Consider the following 16,447-nt stretch of genomic DNA (forward strand, 5'->3'; position numbering starts at 1 on the left):
GATAAGATTGATAGACTATCTCGTACAGGGTATGTTTTTAAATTTGCTAAAGGGGCTGTAGCATGGGAAAGTAAAAAACAATCCTGTGTGGCTTTATCCACAACGGAAGCAGAGTATGTCAGCCTAACTGCTTGTACCAAGAAAGCTATTATATTGTGTCGAATCCTGAGGGAAATTTTGAAACAGGATTGCAGAAAAATATTTGGCACAGAATCTGTGTGCATGTATAATGACAATCAGTCAGCAGTTAAGAATGCCAATTGTGTTGATGTAAAGGAAAGATCTAAGCATATAGATGTAAGGTTCCATTTTGTAAAAACAGCTGTGACAGATGGTAAAGTGTTTGTGAAATTTAAGTCAACACATGAGATGCCTGCAGATATGCTAACTAAAAGTTTATCTAAGAAAAAACATTTTAACTGCATGAAGGATGTGAATGTCTGGGGCAACTAGATTAAGTGAGGGTGTTGTATATGTGTAATCAAGTTGCTGTTGTTTTGTACAAGGTTGGTAACATTGTCTCTTTTGGGCTGGCTTGAGCGATGTTTGTATGTGTTTGCTTTTGTTTTTGTAGAATAAAAGTAGGAAGTCGTTTTTTTTAAACGTCACTTCCGGCCCCACGTTAAGTTGAACATGTCGTCTCAATAATTGCTGAAGATCCTAAATCCTGTTTCGTCACCACGCTGCAAGAAGATCACAACACTTATTAGCTGAAATTAAATGTTGCTCTCACCTGCTTTCTGAGGGACTGAAACTTCCTCCATTGTTGAGGGTTGATCCAAGTCCACATGTTAGTGATCCCAAGTAAACTGACTCAGAGTTAATCTAATTTAAAAAGAAATATTTTTCATATCACTGATATTGAATTTTCTCGTTTATAAACCAACAATAATTTAATAAAATTCTGTTTATCCCTTTCAAAAATCAGAAAAATTTTTACTTCTGTTGATTGACAATAAATGGCAGAAATTATTTAACAAAATTAATTGAAAACATGAACATTCATACCTTACTTTACAATAAAGTTAGAATCCATAAAAATGCTATTTAGTGAATATGGAGTGAGTGATGATTTTAAAATTCTATCCCTGAATAGATGATTTAAATGTTCCTTGAAAACTGGAACACAATGATGTAAATTTTGATATATTCAACAATTTCATGGAAAATTGGTAAGTTTAATAAAATCATCCAAATTAACACATGCCAAAGTGTTGCTTTTACACTTGGTGAAAATTTGCACTTCTACTGCTGAAGGCAATAGTTAGAATGAATTAGTAAGAATAACACACAAGAATTTTGGTTGGACTCATGTGAAATAAGAAAAAATCAAGACCAGGTGGCTTATAAAACTTTTTTCTGACTTCCAACTGAATCTCCCAAGTCGGTCTTCTGCAATTGAGCCAGATGACTCACATACACATGTGTTGCAATTTTTTATTACAAAATGTAGAGAATGCTGATTTTAAATGAGCAATAGTTTACAGCCTATGGTTTTATGGCCATTGATTTTACCCCAAGATCGATGAATAATTTTTATGCAACTATGGACCATTATGTATTTTCATACTGTTTCTAAAATACTAATGACCATGTAAGTACTTACAGGGAACAGAATTGAATCAAATTCAGGGTTATATTTAAAAAAATAATACTTAAGGTAATGCTCAGGGAGTTCTAATAAAATATTTTAGATGAATATCAACTGATTCAAAGATTTTTAAATATCAGGATCAGCTCATCTGCAGGGCAGATTCTATGCCATCCATATTGAATTATTTTATATAAAAATGAACACTAGCATAAATGTAATAACAGAAAAAGTTGAGAGGACATTTTAAAAAGATATTCCTATACAGGTTAAATGGTCCAAAAAACAAGAGAAAAATTTTTAGTATCCCCTGAGTGAATGGGAACTCCTTAATGTCTTTTCAGCAATAAGACAATTTAGATATTTCTGTTTGCATTTTTATTAATATGAATGAAAATAGGTTCTTTGAATTTACACGTAATTGCAACCATGGTAGAAACCGAAATACCTTATCATACATACATCATTGAGGACTGTGCACTCATATGAAGGCTGATATTTTTCTTGTTCAGATGGAGGCCTCTTCAGAATCTTTTCTCTATCTTGCTTGTGTTTCCGATCAGCACCTTTCAACTGTAAAATCAAAGTAAGAGCTCAAAAATTTCCCTTAGCTATTTCAAACGTTGAAATGGAAATATGACTTGAAATGGAAATTTGACTTGAAATGGAAATATGACTTGAAATGGAATTATGACCTGAATTACCATAACTCAATAATTCTATGTATTTTTCATATCATAGCCCAGTTTTCACTGTGATTAGTGAAAACGTTTATTTGAAGCAACCAAGTATTATAAGTTCACTTCATTAATACTTAATTACACAGTAATGTTAATTTAATTATTTAACCAGTTTAATATGACTACATAGTTGTTATTGCCTGCCCAACGCAACAAATTTATTTCTGTTTTAATAAGTGTACAACTCCAAATAAATATGATGTCTAGGTAGAGGGCGCATACATTGTGTAATGTCTATGCATAGACAAAAATCTTTTAGGAATAGAAGAGAGTCCGAAAGAGATTGATGGAAAAATTCCACCAATTTCTGAAACATACTAAACAAGAAATTTCTTCTACAGCTCCATTCTTCTCTTCCTAAAAATGTTTCCTTCTTGCCAAGTGTCACGCATGAAAGGCAGTTGGCTGCTTACATTTTACAATAATATTAGGATGCTTATATTTTTTCCCGAATAAAGACATTAATCTATCCATATTTTAGGTTGACTATCACCTAAATTTCCATAAAATATTTAATTTTTTTATGACTTAATAATTCAAGGCAATCATTATTATAATTAACAACATCGATAAAACAGGAGCCCATACCTTAAAAACTTTAATCTGGCACGCAGCTGCATGGAGACGTCTTCCAGGGACAAATGTAGTTTTCTTCAGAGATTCAGTTGGGGAAGTTGAAGTTACACTTGGTGCTTGGCTATATGTTTCCACTTGAATTCTAAATGGAACACCCTTCTCTCCACCATGTTTCTTGGGTGTGAATTCTGTGCTGATGCAATTAACCTGAATTTGACAAAAATTTTCATGATATTGCAAAGAGTTTCTTCATGGATACTTGAGTCGTTCATAGGATGTTGACTTATTCAGAATTTTCAGAAAACCAATTACAGCACACAGTTTTGCATAGATTTGAAATGCTCAATTATGTCCACTTCACAAGAAAAACTTGAGGCTTTAGTTTATATCAAATATGAGAACTGAATATCAAAATTGAGAAAAAAGGTAATAATATAATAACAAAATATGAACCTCATGTATAAGAATTTACTCTACTAAAAACGTATCAAGGGAAAATGGTTCAGGAGTATAATAAAAACATCCTATCAACATGAATTTTTTATGATAAATGATTAAATATACGAGAGTTGCATATGTGATATAGCAGAGGCCATAGTGATGAGCCTCCTTTCTTTTCCAAATAATTCAAGATATAAAATTTCCTTCTTAATGTATGTACATGTATGACTCAGATCAAAGTTTTAAGGGTGTAAAGCCTTAAGGATAACATAATAATTATACCAGAATATCATGTAATCACAAATTTATGCACCATTGCTTTTTTAGCTTACATTCTTTCCCGTCAAAAATTTGATTAAGTAATATTTATGAGTGTAATCATTAAGTATGGAAATCATTCAAAGCCAAGGTGTATTGAGTGCCTTTGGAAGTATTTACACAACCATATAAGAAATATTTGACTATTAATAAGGTAAGCTGGATTGACCTTTATATACACTCCAACTTCTTTTGTTGGATCCCAAAGGAATTCCACAGCATTTAATGCACAAGGGTCTTGTACAATATCACAGGCACCGTATGAAAGAGGAACATCCACTTCCAGCACTCTATCTCCAGGGCGGCTCTGCTGCCAAGCTGCTAGTTGTTCTCTCTCAGCATATTGAAGTCGGCGCTCATGAAAGCAAATGCGGATAATACTCTGAAATCCAAAGAGAATATAAAACATACACATTAATTGTTTAATTATGCAATATCAACCCATTATTTATCCAAGCATACAAATTATCATTATGCCAGTCGTTTTCACTCTGTGATTTTTAACATGATAATCTCAGCAAATGACAATGTCTTTGTTGCGATACTTGCTATTCTCACACAGTACATGTTCTCTATACTATTCTCTCTCCATCCTTGAAATTGTAATCCCAATCCACAACAAAACCATGCTGGCATTGATAGGGCTTGATACTTATTCACTGCCTAAGCTCTGAATGCAGTTTAACTTTTCAATTTATTATTTTGAAACAAATTAGAAAATGAAAATACACATTTCATACTTTCAACTAAGTCATTTTTATTATTATTCCATAGAAATTTTATCAGTTAGTACCTTGAAAATTTTTCCTCTGTAAGCAAGTAAATCTCCTAACTTTTTAAGTTTGATTTCATACGACTGGCCTTGGTTTAAGTAAGTCAGAGTTTCTTCATTTATTTTTGTGGCAATAGATGTTGCTGCAGCCAACACATACTGGAACCTGTATAAATAGAGATTGGAGAAATGTTCTTTTAGTGGTATTAATTAACAAATTGAATTACATTCAAAATAATAAATTATTGAAGTATTTTAAAGTACCATGTTTGTTTGTAAGAATTTATCAAGACTGTTTCATCTCTTATCAACAAACAACCAAATATTGAAATAAAGACGTGTTGCAGGAAACCCTATCTAAGCTTGTAATTTATGAAACATACATAGCCAAGGTTAATTGTATTTATGACTTTTGATTTTCTATATCTAGTCGCACTATAATGCTACATCATACAAATAATATGAGGTCTGCCCATGAATATGCAAATTGGCCATGACGTGGACTATAACACCGGCCATTAGCGGCGCTAGTTGCCAGAGACCCAATGAGCCATCCGTGCTTGATGAATCGTTTAGCTGTGCCTATGGTGTCAGTTTATGTTGTCCTTGTTTTTACTGTTTGTCGAAAATGGAAATTGAAGAAATCATGGAGCTATGAATTTTTTGGTGAAGAGCAGTAAAAGTTGTCAAGAAGTTACTGAAATGTTGACAGCTGTTTACAGTGATAATGCTCTGAAGAAAGCATCCGTTTTCAAGTGGATTAAGCATGTTAGAGATGGCCGACAAGATGCCATGGATGATGCAAGGCCGGGACGACCTTCAACCACCTGTGTTGACGACAACATTGATCGTGTGTGATCCCTTCTCCTTACTGATCATCGAAAAACTGTCCAAATGATATCTGATGAACTGAATTTAGGAAAGTCAACAATGCACACTATGTTTACCAAACATTTGGGTTTAAAGAAAATGTGTGCAAAAATCAAGCTCAAGCTGATGACACCAGATCAAAGGTTGAAAAGAGTTGAATGCGTTACTGACTGGAAAAAGTCACTTGAAAATAATGCTAGATTTTTCAATGGTGATGAATTGTGGTTTTACGAGCATGACATTGAACATTGCAAAGCAAGGTGTGGAAAGCAAAAGATGAACCTCAAACCAAAAAATCAAGAAAAAGTCAATCAAAAATCAAAGTAATGCTCCAATTTTTCTTTGATGTCGAAAGTGTTGTTCATCATGAATTTCTTCCTGAAGGACAAACCGTAAATGCTCAGTTCTACCTTAGTTTTTTCAAGCATTTGAGTGATCGCATGCATCGTGGGCGATCAAATTTGACTCAAGGCTGGATCATTCATCATGACAATGCACCTGCACAATCAACATTGATTGTTCACCAGTTTCTAGCAAAAAATTCGATCACCATCCTTGACCCTTCTCCTTATTTGCAAGATCTTGCCCCCTGCGACATTTTCCTATCCCCAAAATGCAAAAATGTGATGAGGGGACATCACTGGGAAGTGGACACAATATAGAATGAAAGACGAGACAACTAAAAAGCTTAACTGTTGAGAACTTCCAAGGGTGCTTTAAAGAGTGGAAAAGAAGATGTAATAAGGGCATAGCATTGAATGGAGAGTACTTTGAATGGAACAAAATCGATGAAGACTAAATTTTGCAAAATTAAGTTTTCATGGCCTCAGTTCACGTATTTATTGGACAGACGTCGTATCTAGGTTAGATATAGTGTTAAAAGAGATATTCCAATGCGTGGCTCTATTTTTTATTCAATTGATAGTATGTATTAGCCATCCCAGGACAGATGCAGTGGAAAAAGTGATGAGGAGACTGAGTAACATAAGTAACTCAAGTTGGTGAAATCCAGGTGAAAATTAAAGTTCAAACTAAATATTCTACAAGAAGTCACATGCCTACATTTTTCCTGTTGTATGCACAATACAGTCATTATCCTGTCATGCATGTCTCCTGGAATAAAAACAAGACACCAGGTACATAACCAGTATAAAAAGCACAGACATCACTCAGTGTATTCTACCAGCATAAATGACCCTCAACTCATGCTTCCATGGATCATAAAAAGGCATATTGAGAAACTAAGAACTTTATCAGTAGCATTACTAATGAAGTGATCGTCAATGGGTTGCTATTTGGGCTGCATACCCTGTGCCTTCAACAAAATATAGAAAACAAAATGTTTGTTTATAAGATTGTGATTTTGGATCTTCAATGCTACTATTTTATTACTTTCACCATATTAAACAAGTGGAAATGGTTAGATTTTCCAAAGACATGAAAACTCACAATTATGGAGAAAGTATGTACCTTACAGGCCACATACAAATGTTTTGTTGTGATCTTGAAAATATATATATTTTCATCTGTAAATGTTTCTATGAATGACTTCACAATACATACATATCAAGGACAGTATTTTGAATTTTCAAAAAAGACACAAGCACTACTTTCAGCCTTTATGTACAGACTGCCATCTTTAAACATCACTTCGAAGATCGGGCAATGCGACTTGCTTTCAGAAAGTTCAACTTCGCTTCTTAACCATGTGCTCCCTGTCTCAACCACTACAGAAGCAACCAGGGTAATTCAGCCAGCAGTTTCAAGGGGTAATTAAATAAATGCTGATTATGAGTAATTCAGACTTCATTAAGCTATCCCCACTCCACACGACTCTGACATGGAAATTCCATTCCAGGCAGATGTATGGATTAAGCCCCTCTTCAAAATGAGTTAACACATGGCATATTCCATTCCTTTAAGACTATTTGAGCATTTGCCAAAGAGCTTAGGAACGTGTTCTTGGCCTCTGATATAAACCAACAGCTTAATTGGCCTTTGCATGCTTAAACTTTCTCTATTTACATTTCTCAGAAACTGCTCAGTAAAATTTCTATATTTTTCGTAAATTTAGAAAAAGGGGACCATCATTAAGAAGTAACCTGCACATAAGGGAGTAATAAAACACTCATAAAAGGAAACTTGCAGATAAGGTTTTAAGCGGTTCTAACAGTTAAGTCTTAAAAATATTTTCTTATATAATATCAGGAAAAATCTCCTATGCAAAAAAGGAATTGGAAAATCAGTTTCCTAAAGAATTTTCAACTCAGATTTATTGTATCGTGATTTTTATAAATTAATTTCGAGCACATAGTTTGATAAACATTAAAATGCCGGAAAGTTAACCTGCTAACAGATTCAAAAGCTAGGTGATACCTGTATATTGTTGTTTGAGCTCAAATTGTAATGAACAAATTGCTGCAGGGCCTACATTTTTTGATGAAGAGTGAATTAACTGATTTCTTTTTTATTCACTGATTGAGTTTCTTTATTTGGGATAATTATATTTCTTTTTCCCAGAAAGTTGAGTACATGGCAATGTGTTTAAGTGCAGGGGTTATGAGAAATATTGAAAATGTTCACACACCTAATCTTCAAAAGTGGAAATTGGAAAATAAATCAAAATACAATGCAGATTTCTCAAGTTCTGTCACTTTCTAAGTTGATGAAATGTAGGGAAGGAACCATTTTTAGGGGATTTTGACATACCTGCTATCTTCTACTGGCTCATTTGTCTCCATATTTGAATTTTTATCAAAGCGTATATGAAAATGACCCTGGGGCGATGCCTCACTGCTACCATTAGTGACTCCCAACCTTTTTTCATTTTCCAGTCCCTCAAATGGACCCGTGACTCTTCCCTCATCCTCCCTCTTCCCTTCACATACACTTCCATCATCCTCAACAGGAGACCCCATCTAAAATTAAATCGAGAAAAAATATTATGCACAAAATTAGTTTTCTTGACAAAATGGGTATGTGCAAGAAACTTTCTAAAACCAATGAAATAATGTAAAAAAACGCAAATAATTTAATTAAACAATTATCACGTTTCTTTGTTGCTATATTTTGTTTAAATATTAAAATATTTTTTAAAATTTAGGAATAAAAAAATGACATATTTATTTCCTTCAGTGATTGTTTTTTTACAATGAGAGAGTTGCAGAATTACAATTAAAATGATGCAAATAAGAAAATGATCACGTTTGACTTTGATAACAATACTTAAACTACCTATAATAGCATGTACATTAGAACTGAAGTACCTACTGACAGAGCTGGGGAAAATACACTCAGAATGGTATACTCTTGATATGAAGAACACCTGGTGTATTTTCCATAAAAATAATTTCATTTAGGGTAATATTGATGAAAATACATATCAGTCACATGGCTGAAATACAAATTACAAATAATTTTTACGAAAAAATCTACAGAGGTGAAGAGTGCACCAAATAGCACCATATCCAGCATGTGCAGTAAAATGTTTCCTGTTTTATAAAAGAATGAAATTGTTTTCTATTTCGTGATTCATGTATTTTGATCTACATCCCATGAATATGAAATTTACAGCAAATTAGTTGCATGATCAAAGATATTGATTAAGTGCATAGGTTTTCATTATTTATGAAAGAGAAAAAATTTTAGATATATGACAAAAAAACAAAAAAAATCTTTTCTCATATGACACATGAAAATTTCAAGGTAATATACCTATAAATGGTAAGTGTTAAATGGTCCCTAATGACCTACTTATCATAACCCTTCCACTTCTTCATTCGACATTCATTTCTTCTTTAGTTCTTCAAAACTTCTGCCACTGAATCTATAAAGCCTATTATCTTCCTTCCTACACCCCCTTTCCCAAAATTCTATGAAACAGACAAATGCATCCTTATCGCATTCCTCTATATTAGTGACCTCATCGCTGCTACCGCATCATGTTTACCTCAACCCTTTATGAAACCAAATTAATTATCCACGAAATAATCATTTGCTCTGCTCTCTATCCTCTTATTGATGATCCTGGGAACCACATTAGCTGTGAGAGAAATCAAACTTATTGTTCTGCAGTCCTCGCATATGGCTGTCTTTTGCTTTTTTGGGATAGGAAATTATTCATCTGACAAAATCTTCAGACCAATTCATCCTAAGTGTTTAAGGACATGACATCAGAAACGTCAATACAATTATCTTACCAAGGCAAGTTCTGTATTAATTCATATGAGAACTTTATAGTAGGTTCATCAATTCTTCCTGCAATAATCAAAGCTAACTCAGGGTGCAACATTTGTTTATCAAGTTTGCTAATAAATCTCAAAATAAAAGAATGATAATGATTAAGGGAGGACATTATTAGTTGATTCGAGTAGCCTCAAAGAATCCTCTGGATTAAAGTAAAATTTTCTGTTGAACATGGGTTATGCACTAAGTTCTACCAAATGGCTGATATGTTTAGTTACCTGTCCATTGGATGGATTTCCTCCACCTCGTCTTCCATTATTTATCCCATAATGGAGAATGTGGTGCAGGCTTTGCTGATGCTGCTGGTCTGAATTCAATGGAATTTCTGCATTAGGGCTCTTGTTGTTTTCCCTCGGAGAGTCTCTGCAAGCTTCCTCATTATTACCACAGACATTAGCGGCTGTATGGCTCTTACACCTCAAAATTAAAATTTTTTATGAATTAGTATGATTAAAACCAGCAATTGCACAAAAAGTCAATGGAGAGTTCAATTCATTATAAGTGTTGCTGAAAAAACCAGTAGAATTTACAAACCCAGGTTTTAGATCTCCAATAACCAATAGAAGAAAGGGAGATATCAAAGCTCTTTGCAGGTATAGATATTTAACAGATATAAACTGAAATTTTTGAACGTTCAGTTTTAGTAATTGGGTAGAAAATTTATATAATTCTTTATTTTGGAATTGGCCACTTGACCAATATTTACTTTGCCCAGGAGGAAAAATGAACGAGGCACTTCAGTTAGATATCATTTTCCCTTAAAACTTAGTTTAAAACATTTGACTACATGCTATGACCTCTGCAAATTGTTCTTCTACTCAGATGGTCACCAAATGTCGCAATGGCCTGATAAGATTCCCAAATGTTGAGAATAAGGACTAATCTATTAAGTAAGTCATCCAGGCCGTGGCATCCTTCAAAGTGATCTCCATTTGATTGAACCTCATGTTTCCAGCAGTGCTTCCACATCTTAAAGCAGTCCTTGAATGCAGATTTTGGATAGGCCTTAAGCTTGAGTGTCACATTACTCTATGTCGTCAAACCGCTTTCCTTTGAGTGCCATTTTCAATTTTGGGAACATCCAAAAGTGCCAGGGAGCTATTTCAGGACTTTACGGAGGCTAGTGACGCTGTACAATCTTGTGTTTTGCCAAAAAAGGTGGCAAAAGATTAGATGAATGAGCTGGCGCATTATCGCGGTGAAGAAGCCAGTTACCACTTCACCAGAAACCCAGTCGTTTTCTTCTTACGGCATCAAGCAATCTTTTCAGAACTTCAACATAATATTTATTATTGATCTTCTGACCTATTGGAGCAAATTAGTATTGCACAATATCCTAACAAAAAAAATAAATAAAAAAAAAGGGTCGGATACTTTTGGGATACACCTCGTATACAGTGATTACAATATGTTTATCACAGGGTAAGTTTATATGATTTCTAGACACACCAAATTTTGAAGTATCAAATATGTGTTAATTATTGCGAATTCAAATTAAAACCTCATATTCATTTTTAGCATTATATGCACGCTTCATCAAAATTATGTTTACCAGCAGCAAAATTTGGCAACCAGGCATGCAGGAAAGCTTGCACATTTTAATATATTTCAAGGTAACATATCTTTTTGACACTATTCATATCCTAAGAATTTCTGCCTATTCACAGTGAAATTGATAACTGTTAAGTTTTGCATATATAATGTGGCTAATTAATTATCTACACTTTTTATCTCAAGCAATAGTGTATCCATGATCAGCACCTTATTATTGGGCCTTTCACAATATGCAATAATAAATTGCATATATACCTTTCACAGCCGTAGTTGGAATCAAATAATATGGTAAATATTTTATTCCCAGGCGCATAAGATGCAATGGTGAATAAGGCATACCATGATTTTCCAGGTTAGAATTGATGAAAATACTTGGATCAGACAGAAACAGATCAAATGAATCGCTAGATTAAAAATTATTAGCAACCATATCAACATTTCTTCATCATAGAATCTCAGAAATTTATCACCACTGCAGTGAAATCATTTCTGCCGTTATTTTCACTGGAGAAATGATTTAGCTGGGGTGGTCACTTTCCTCTTGCACAATGTCATCTTCACTTCCATGTAGGGCATTGCTAGTTTCACATTTTTTTAAAGACATTATGATAGTCTCACTTTTAACTTTCCACCGGAACTTTTTTAATCATTTCTTACTTTCTCTTTCCTACTGGTTCTCTCATATTCAAATGACAATGTTTGTGGTATTAAAGATCTGATGTGATTGCATAGACCTTTCTTCATGAATTTCTTGCACTATCACATCGTCCCATAAAAATTGGCTTTAGCTACATCGCTTATTTTCTCATTTCAATTAAAATTAGTTTCATTGAAACAGCAATTCTGAGATTCCTGCGAATTATTTTCTAGTTCTTAACAGGCTCCTCAAGCTAGGTGAGCAAAATGCCTTTCAGCTGCCTTGTTTCTGTGTACTGAAGGGTTATTAATTACTTCAAGTTTAAATGCAATACTTTATGACAATCTTCTCTCTTAAGATCCCAAGGGGTAATTATCAATTTAACATTTTATGCGATGCTTAGTTTCTGTTAATAATAGATATTATCAAAATTTTTATAAGAAGCAACCATTTTGTATGCCTTTTCAACACTCTCATACTACGTAAGGCTCAATACCTGTAGACTCCAAGTTTATTGGGAGAGCTACAATGCATGCATGTCTTGACAGAGGGGCAACATTACCAATTAGCCGATGCGTATTAAGTTTTGGGGCAGAACCACTGGTGATTTTGTAATTTTTTAGGAAGTTCTTTCAAGCAAATATTAAAACTCAGTTGCTTACTTCAGACTCAAAACAGTGATATTATCAAAATTTGTAATCAAGGCAACCATATTCTATGCCTAATACAGGAAATGTACTTCATCCACATATAATTAGTATTTTCATTGCAAGTAGTATAGTATTTAGTATTTTTCTGGCGAATCGCCTTCTGCTTATAGATCAAAGTTATACCTATCAACCCTCACCCAAAAGACTAAGATTGATTTTGGAGCACACTTTGAAGTAAAAAAAAGTGCTTCTTATGGGCAGGGAAATATGGTATATTAAAATGTTAAAATAAATGAAGCAGTTTCAAACAAAATCTCATGCAAAGGAATAAAAATTGCCAGCTTTAAGCAATCTTGAATAGTTACTTTACCTACTTATATGATTTTCCTGATTTAAGAGCTTCACATATGCATTCAACAATATTAATATTTTTTGTGTTGATTTCTCATTAATAATATCATTTTGTGGACAACATATTATTCAAAATGCTATTTATCTTAATATATGACTTACATGTTTATGGATCAGATACCAAATGTTTCAGAAAGAAAACCAACTCAGCTACTTGTCAGACAAAGAAGACTTCTTGTACTAACATAATGCACTACTACCATTAACTTCCGCTTGCACCAATTCAATTGCATATATTTAGAATTACATTTTTCCGACCAAAATGAAAGCATAAACAATTGTATTGGAAGTACTACATCTGTATTATTTTTTCTTGAACTTAATTTTCAATGATATTGCAAGTACATTTACTTTCAATGCCATTCCATCTACATCTGAATAAGATGCAAAATAGAAAAATTAGGGTTTAATAATGATAACAAAATAGAACAGGTCTGAAGAATTAAATTTTCATCACTTTTTAGAAGAAAAGGAAAATATATTTACCCTGCATCATTCTGTGAAGTGGGAGATAAGACCTCTTGCTTAAAAACAGTCAAGGCTGGTAGAGACAGCAATGATTCACTGAAAAAGAAAAAGTAAGTTTTGCATAAACAACACCAGTCCAGATAGCACAAAAGTCTTAAAACATGTGCAATTAGTATATCACATGTAAACATGCATCATGCATGTTTTTTAGATTATTTTTTAGGATAGTAATAATGTACATGATGTATACACATATCTCTGACAGTATACATTTTCCTGTAGTTTGTATACAGAGACAATTCAGATATGATGCAAGCTAATTTCAAATGCTATACACCTGTACATTGTGGAATGGCATAGCCACAGGGAAGCAAGGGAGAGAAGTTGCCCCACAACCTCCAAAAGGTGAACCCATAGTTAAAGGAACTGCTGATGTTCAAAAATAATTTGGCAGATTAATAGGCTTAGACAGTGTGAAGCAGAAAACTATAAGATATTCAACCTAACCTTTTTGCATGAAAAAGCTGAAGAAGTAACAATGCTAATTACTGAAGTATTCAACTATTCTGTTACATAAATACTGAGTTTTCACATGGATTTTTATGCTCCTGAGGAGCTATCTGATATTCAGATTTTAGGCAAAGCTGAAATGGTTTATGGCTATTAAGTCTTGTATATTATTTTGCGAATGAAGTAAGAAAACCATGCCATGAAGTCCAACATGTTTTATAAGCACTTATATCAGTTGAAATTTTACATGTGAATATAAACTTTGTAAATCTTCAAAAATATTGGCATATTAAAAATAAAAACCAATTTCAGTGATTTATGATTCCAGAAAAGAGTCTTTATTAATAATGCTCGGAGTTTGTTGGAGTAATCATATCTAATAAATAAGTATTTGCATTCTGTCATAAATGGATATTTGGAATCACATTCTTTCTTCTAAAATGAAGTGATTACAAATCGCTATGTATCTCCAAATATACCATGAAATACTATACTTGCAGTCGAATTTGCTTGGGCATTAGGACACAAACTTTTAAGATGAAATTACTTCATCTTTCCATAAAAATTACTAACCTCCTTTTATTTATTTTTCTGAATTTTAAAGGTGTAATCCTATGCTATTATATACATGCTAAGCTAAATGTTATGCACATAATGCAAGATATACCCATACCATTTGCAAGGTAAACGGTTTTTAGGAATACTTCTACGACAAAAATTATTCCTCAGAAATTTCACCCGAAGTACAATGCTCATCAATTTTTAGCAAAAGAGTAATATCATAAATAAGTTCTATTAGCCTCAATCATTAAATCACCTTGTTTCAGGGCAAAGTACTCATAACATGTTTAAGAGGAAACCTTACACAAAATTGGTCATTGCAGTGATGACTTCTCAACACTAACCACTTTATCTTTCATATTATGATAAGGTCTTAAATAAAATCTTTCTAAATGGTGTTCTCCTAGCATAGAATGACACCAGAACGGAATAACTTAGCATTAGATTTATTCAAAATTCCAAAACAGTAAAAATATTGAATGTTTTATGGGATGAACAAATATAGAAAATACAGTTATACCCATTGAAAAGTGGAGAAGACAGACGAGTACACCCATTGCTCCATTCTAAAGCTTCCTCGAATCTTTCCATTGCAACGTAAATCGTCTTCCGCAACTGCAGGAGAAACCAATCACGATGGCGATACATAATTTTCGACTCCGTCATATAATTAGCATGGAGCGCAGCAGTTGTGGCGGGAGATATGACGGCTCATAAATGCCCGATAGGTAATAATGGTTACTGAAGACGCGTCGTCAGGATCGTGCGAGTCCAACGACCTCGCGCGGATCTCCGAGCCCTCAATCGCTATAGATTCCCGCTACTCGGGACGAGGCAGCGCCTCCATCGAAAGCGAAAGGAAACATGATGTTCCAAGATGTCCCAAACAGCCGTCCTGCAACGTATATGAGGAGTGATCGATCAAGAAACTTATGGCAATGTTCCTAAACTCCTTTTTTCGACCTGTTGTGCGCATTTTGCGTTTATGTTAACAGCTCGGTCCCCCATCTTTTCCCTATCTCCGGAAGTTCTCTTATGCACTGTCCACCGCCCTCTTCCTTCCAACTGATCTGCTAACAGTTGCCTAAGATCATTAGCCACAAAAACTCCTCATCGTCCATCTCATTATTCACCCGCATCATTTCCTTCCAGTGGAGGCTAAGCAAACAGCAGCCGTCCTGTTCTGTCCTCCATATCTCTCTCATTTGCTCCTCAATGTACATACACGCGTGATGAGTCTTTCCTATCTTCTACCCAACCTAGTCAACGGATCTTTCTGATTGCCTCAACCCGCTCTTCTCCACCCCGCATCCACACTCCCTCTCCTCCGGCCGGCCCCTTCGCCGTCTCCCTCTACCGCCCTACTTCTGGCTCCCCAATAAAGGCCCTCTGCCTCTCAATGCCCCCCACCCGTTCCGCCGGTGTCCCTCCCACACTCTTCTCCCCTTCTCTTCTGCATGCGCCCTTCCCACTAACCGCCCCCTCTTCGAATGGGTTAACCGCCTTTGAAACGCGCCGTTGCCACTGTAGCCGCTCGCCTCTAGATTGCGACGAGTTACCAAGTGGAAAAACACGACACACGATTAGAGGGGAAAAGGCTCCAATTGGAGCGAAGACAAGTCTGAGAATTCATATTCAATAGCCTCGGGGTAGTTCGGACACCTTTGCTCCCACTCGCTTTCCTTTCTTTTGGCACGATGAAACGCATGAAGACAATAATTGCGAACGAAGGAATCCGACTTGACGCAATCAGGACTCAGAAGCGTCAAGTCTGCATTTCGTCGCCTACCACGGGGGAGGAGGAAGGGGGTCGAATTCTTAAATCGAATAATATTCTATTTTAGAGGAAGGAAGAGAGAAACGAATTCCTAGGACTATGAAGGAGAAATGATAAAGAGTTAAAACACTAAGTGCTTTTGGATCCGAGAAGAAATGGCAACATTCCGACATTTAGGTAATCCTCGAACAAGAGGCATGATACTTTTTCAATTGTTTGGAAGACTAGCGAAATAGTAAATTCAAACTTCATCTCATCTAGATAGTGACGAATGGTAAAATATAGAAGAAAATTCATCTTGTACTCCATTTTTATTTACTCCAGCG

The 16,447-nt window shown here is 34.7% G+C and overlaps 1 protein-coding gene across 2 annotated transcripts in view; it reads right to left on the bottom strand.

Annotated features, from left to right (window-relative positions):
- gem (transcription factor CP2 like gemini) overlaps positions 1–16,447 on the bottom strand; it is a 58,287-nt gene that overhangs the window by 14,747 nt on the left and 27,093 nt on the right. For both annotated transcript variants that reach the window (XM_071591082.1, XM_071591074.1), the window contains 8 exons: positions 13,292–13,369; positions 9,772–9,970; positions 8,018–8,226; positions 4,460–4,604; positions 3,836–4,048; positions 2,920–3,114; positions 2,054–2,164; positions 734–825 (listed from right to left, as the gene is read on the bottom strand). In XM_071591082.1, the coding sequence (XP_071447183.1) occupies positions 734–825; positions 2,054–2,164; positions 2,920–3,114; positions 3,836–4,048; positions 4,460–4,604; positions 8,018–8,226; positions 9,772–9,970; positions 13,292–13,369 (1,242 nt within the window). The remainder of the gene's footprint in view (positions 1–733; positions 826–2,053; positions 2,165–2,919; positions 3,115–3,835; positions 4,049–4,459; positions 4,605–8,017; positions 8,227–9,771; positions 9,971–13,291; positions 13,370–16,447) is intronic.

The sequence above is a fragment of the Hetaerina americana genome, unplaced genomic scaffold (assembly GCF_022747635.1).
Source record: "Hetaerina americana unplaced genomic scaffold, ioHetAmer1.1.p SCAF_1, whole genome shotgun sequence".
NCBI classification, from domain to species: Eukaryota; Metazoa; Arthropoda; class Insecta; order Odonata; family Calopterygidae; genus Hetaerina; species Hetaerina americana.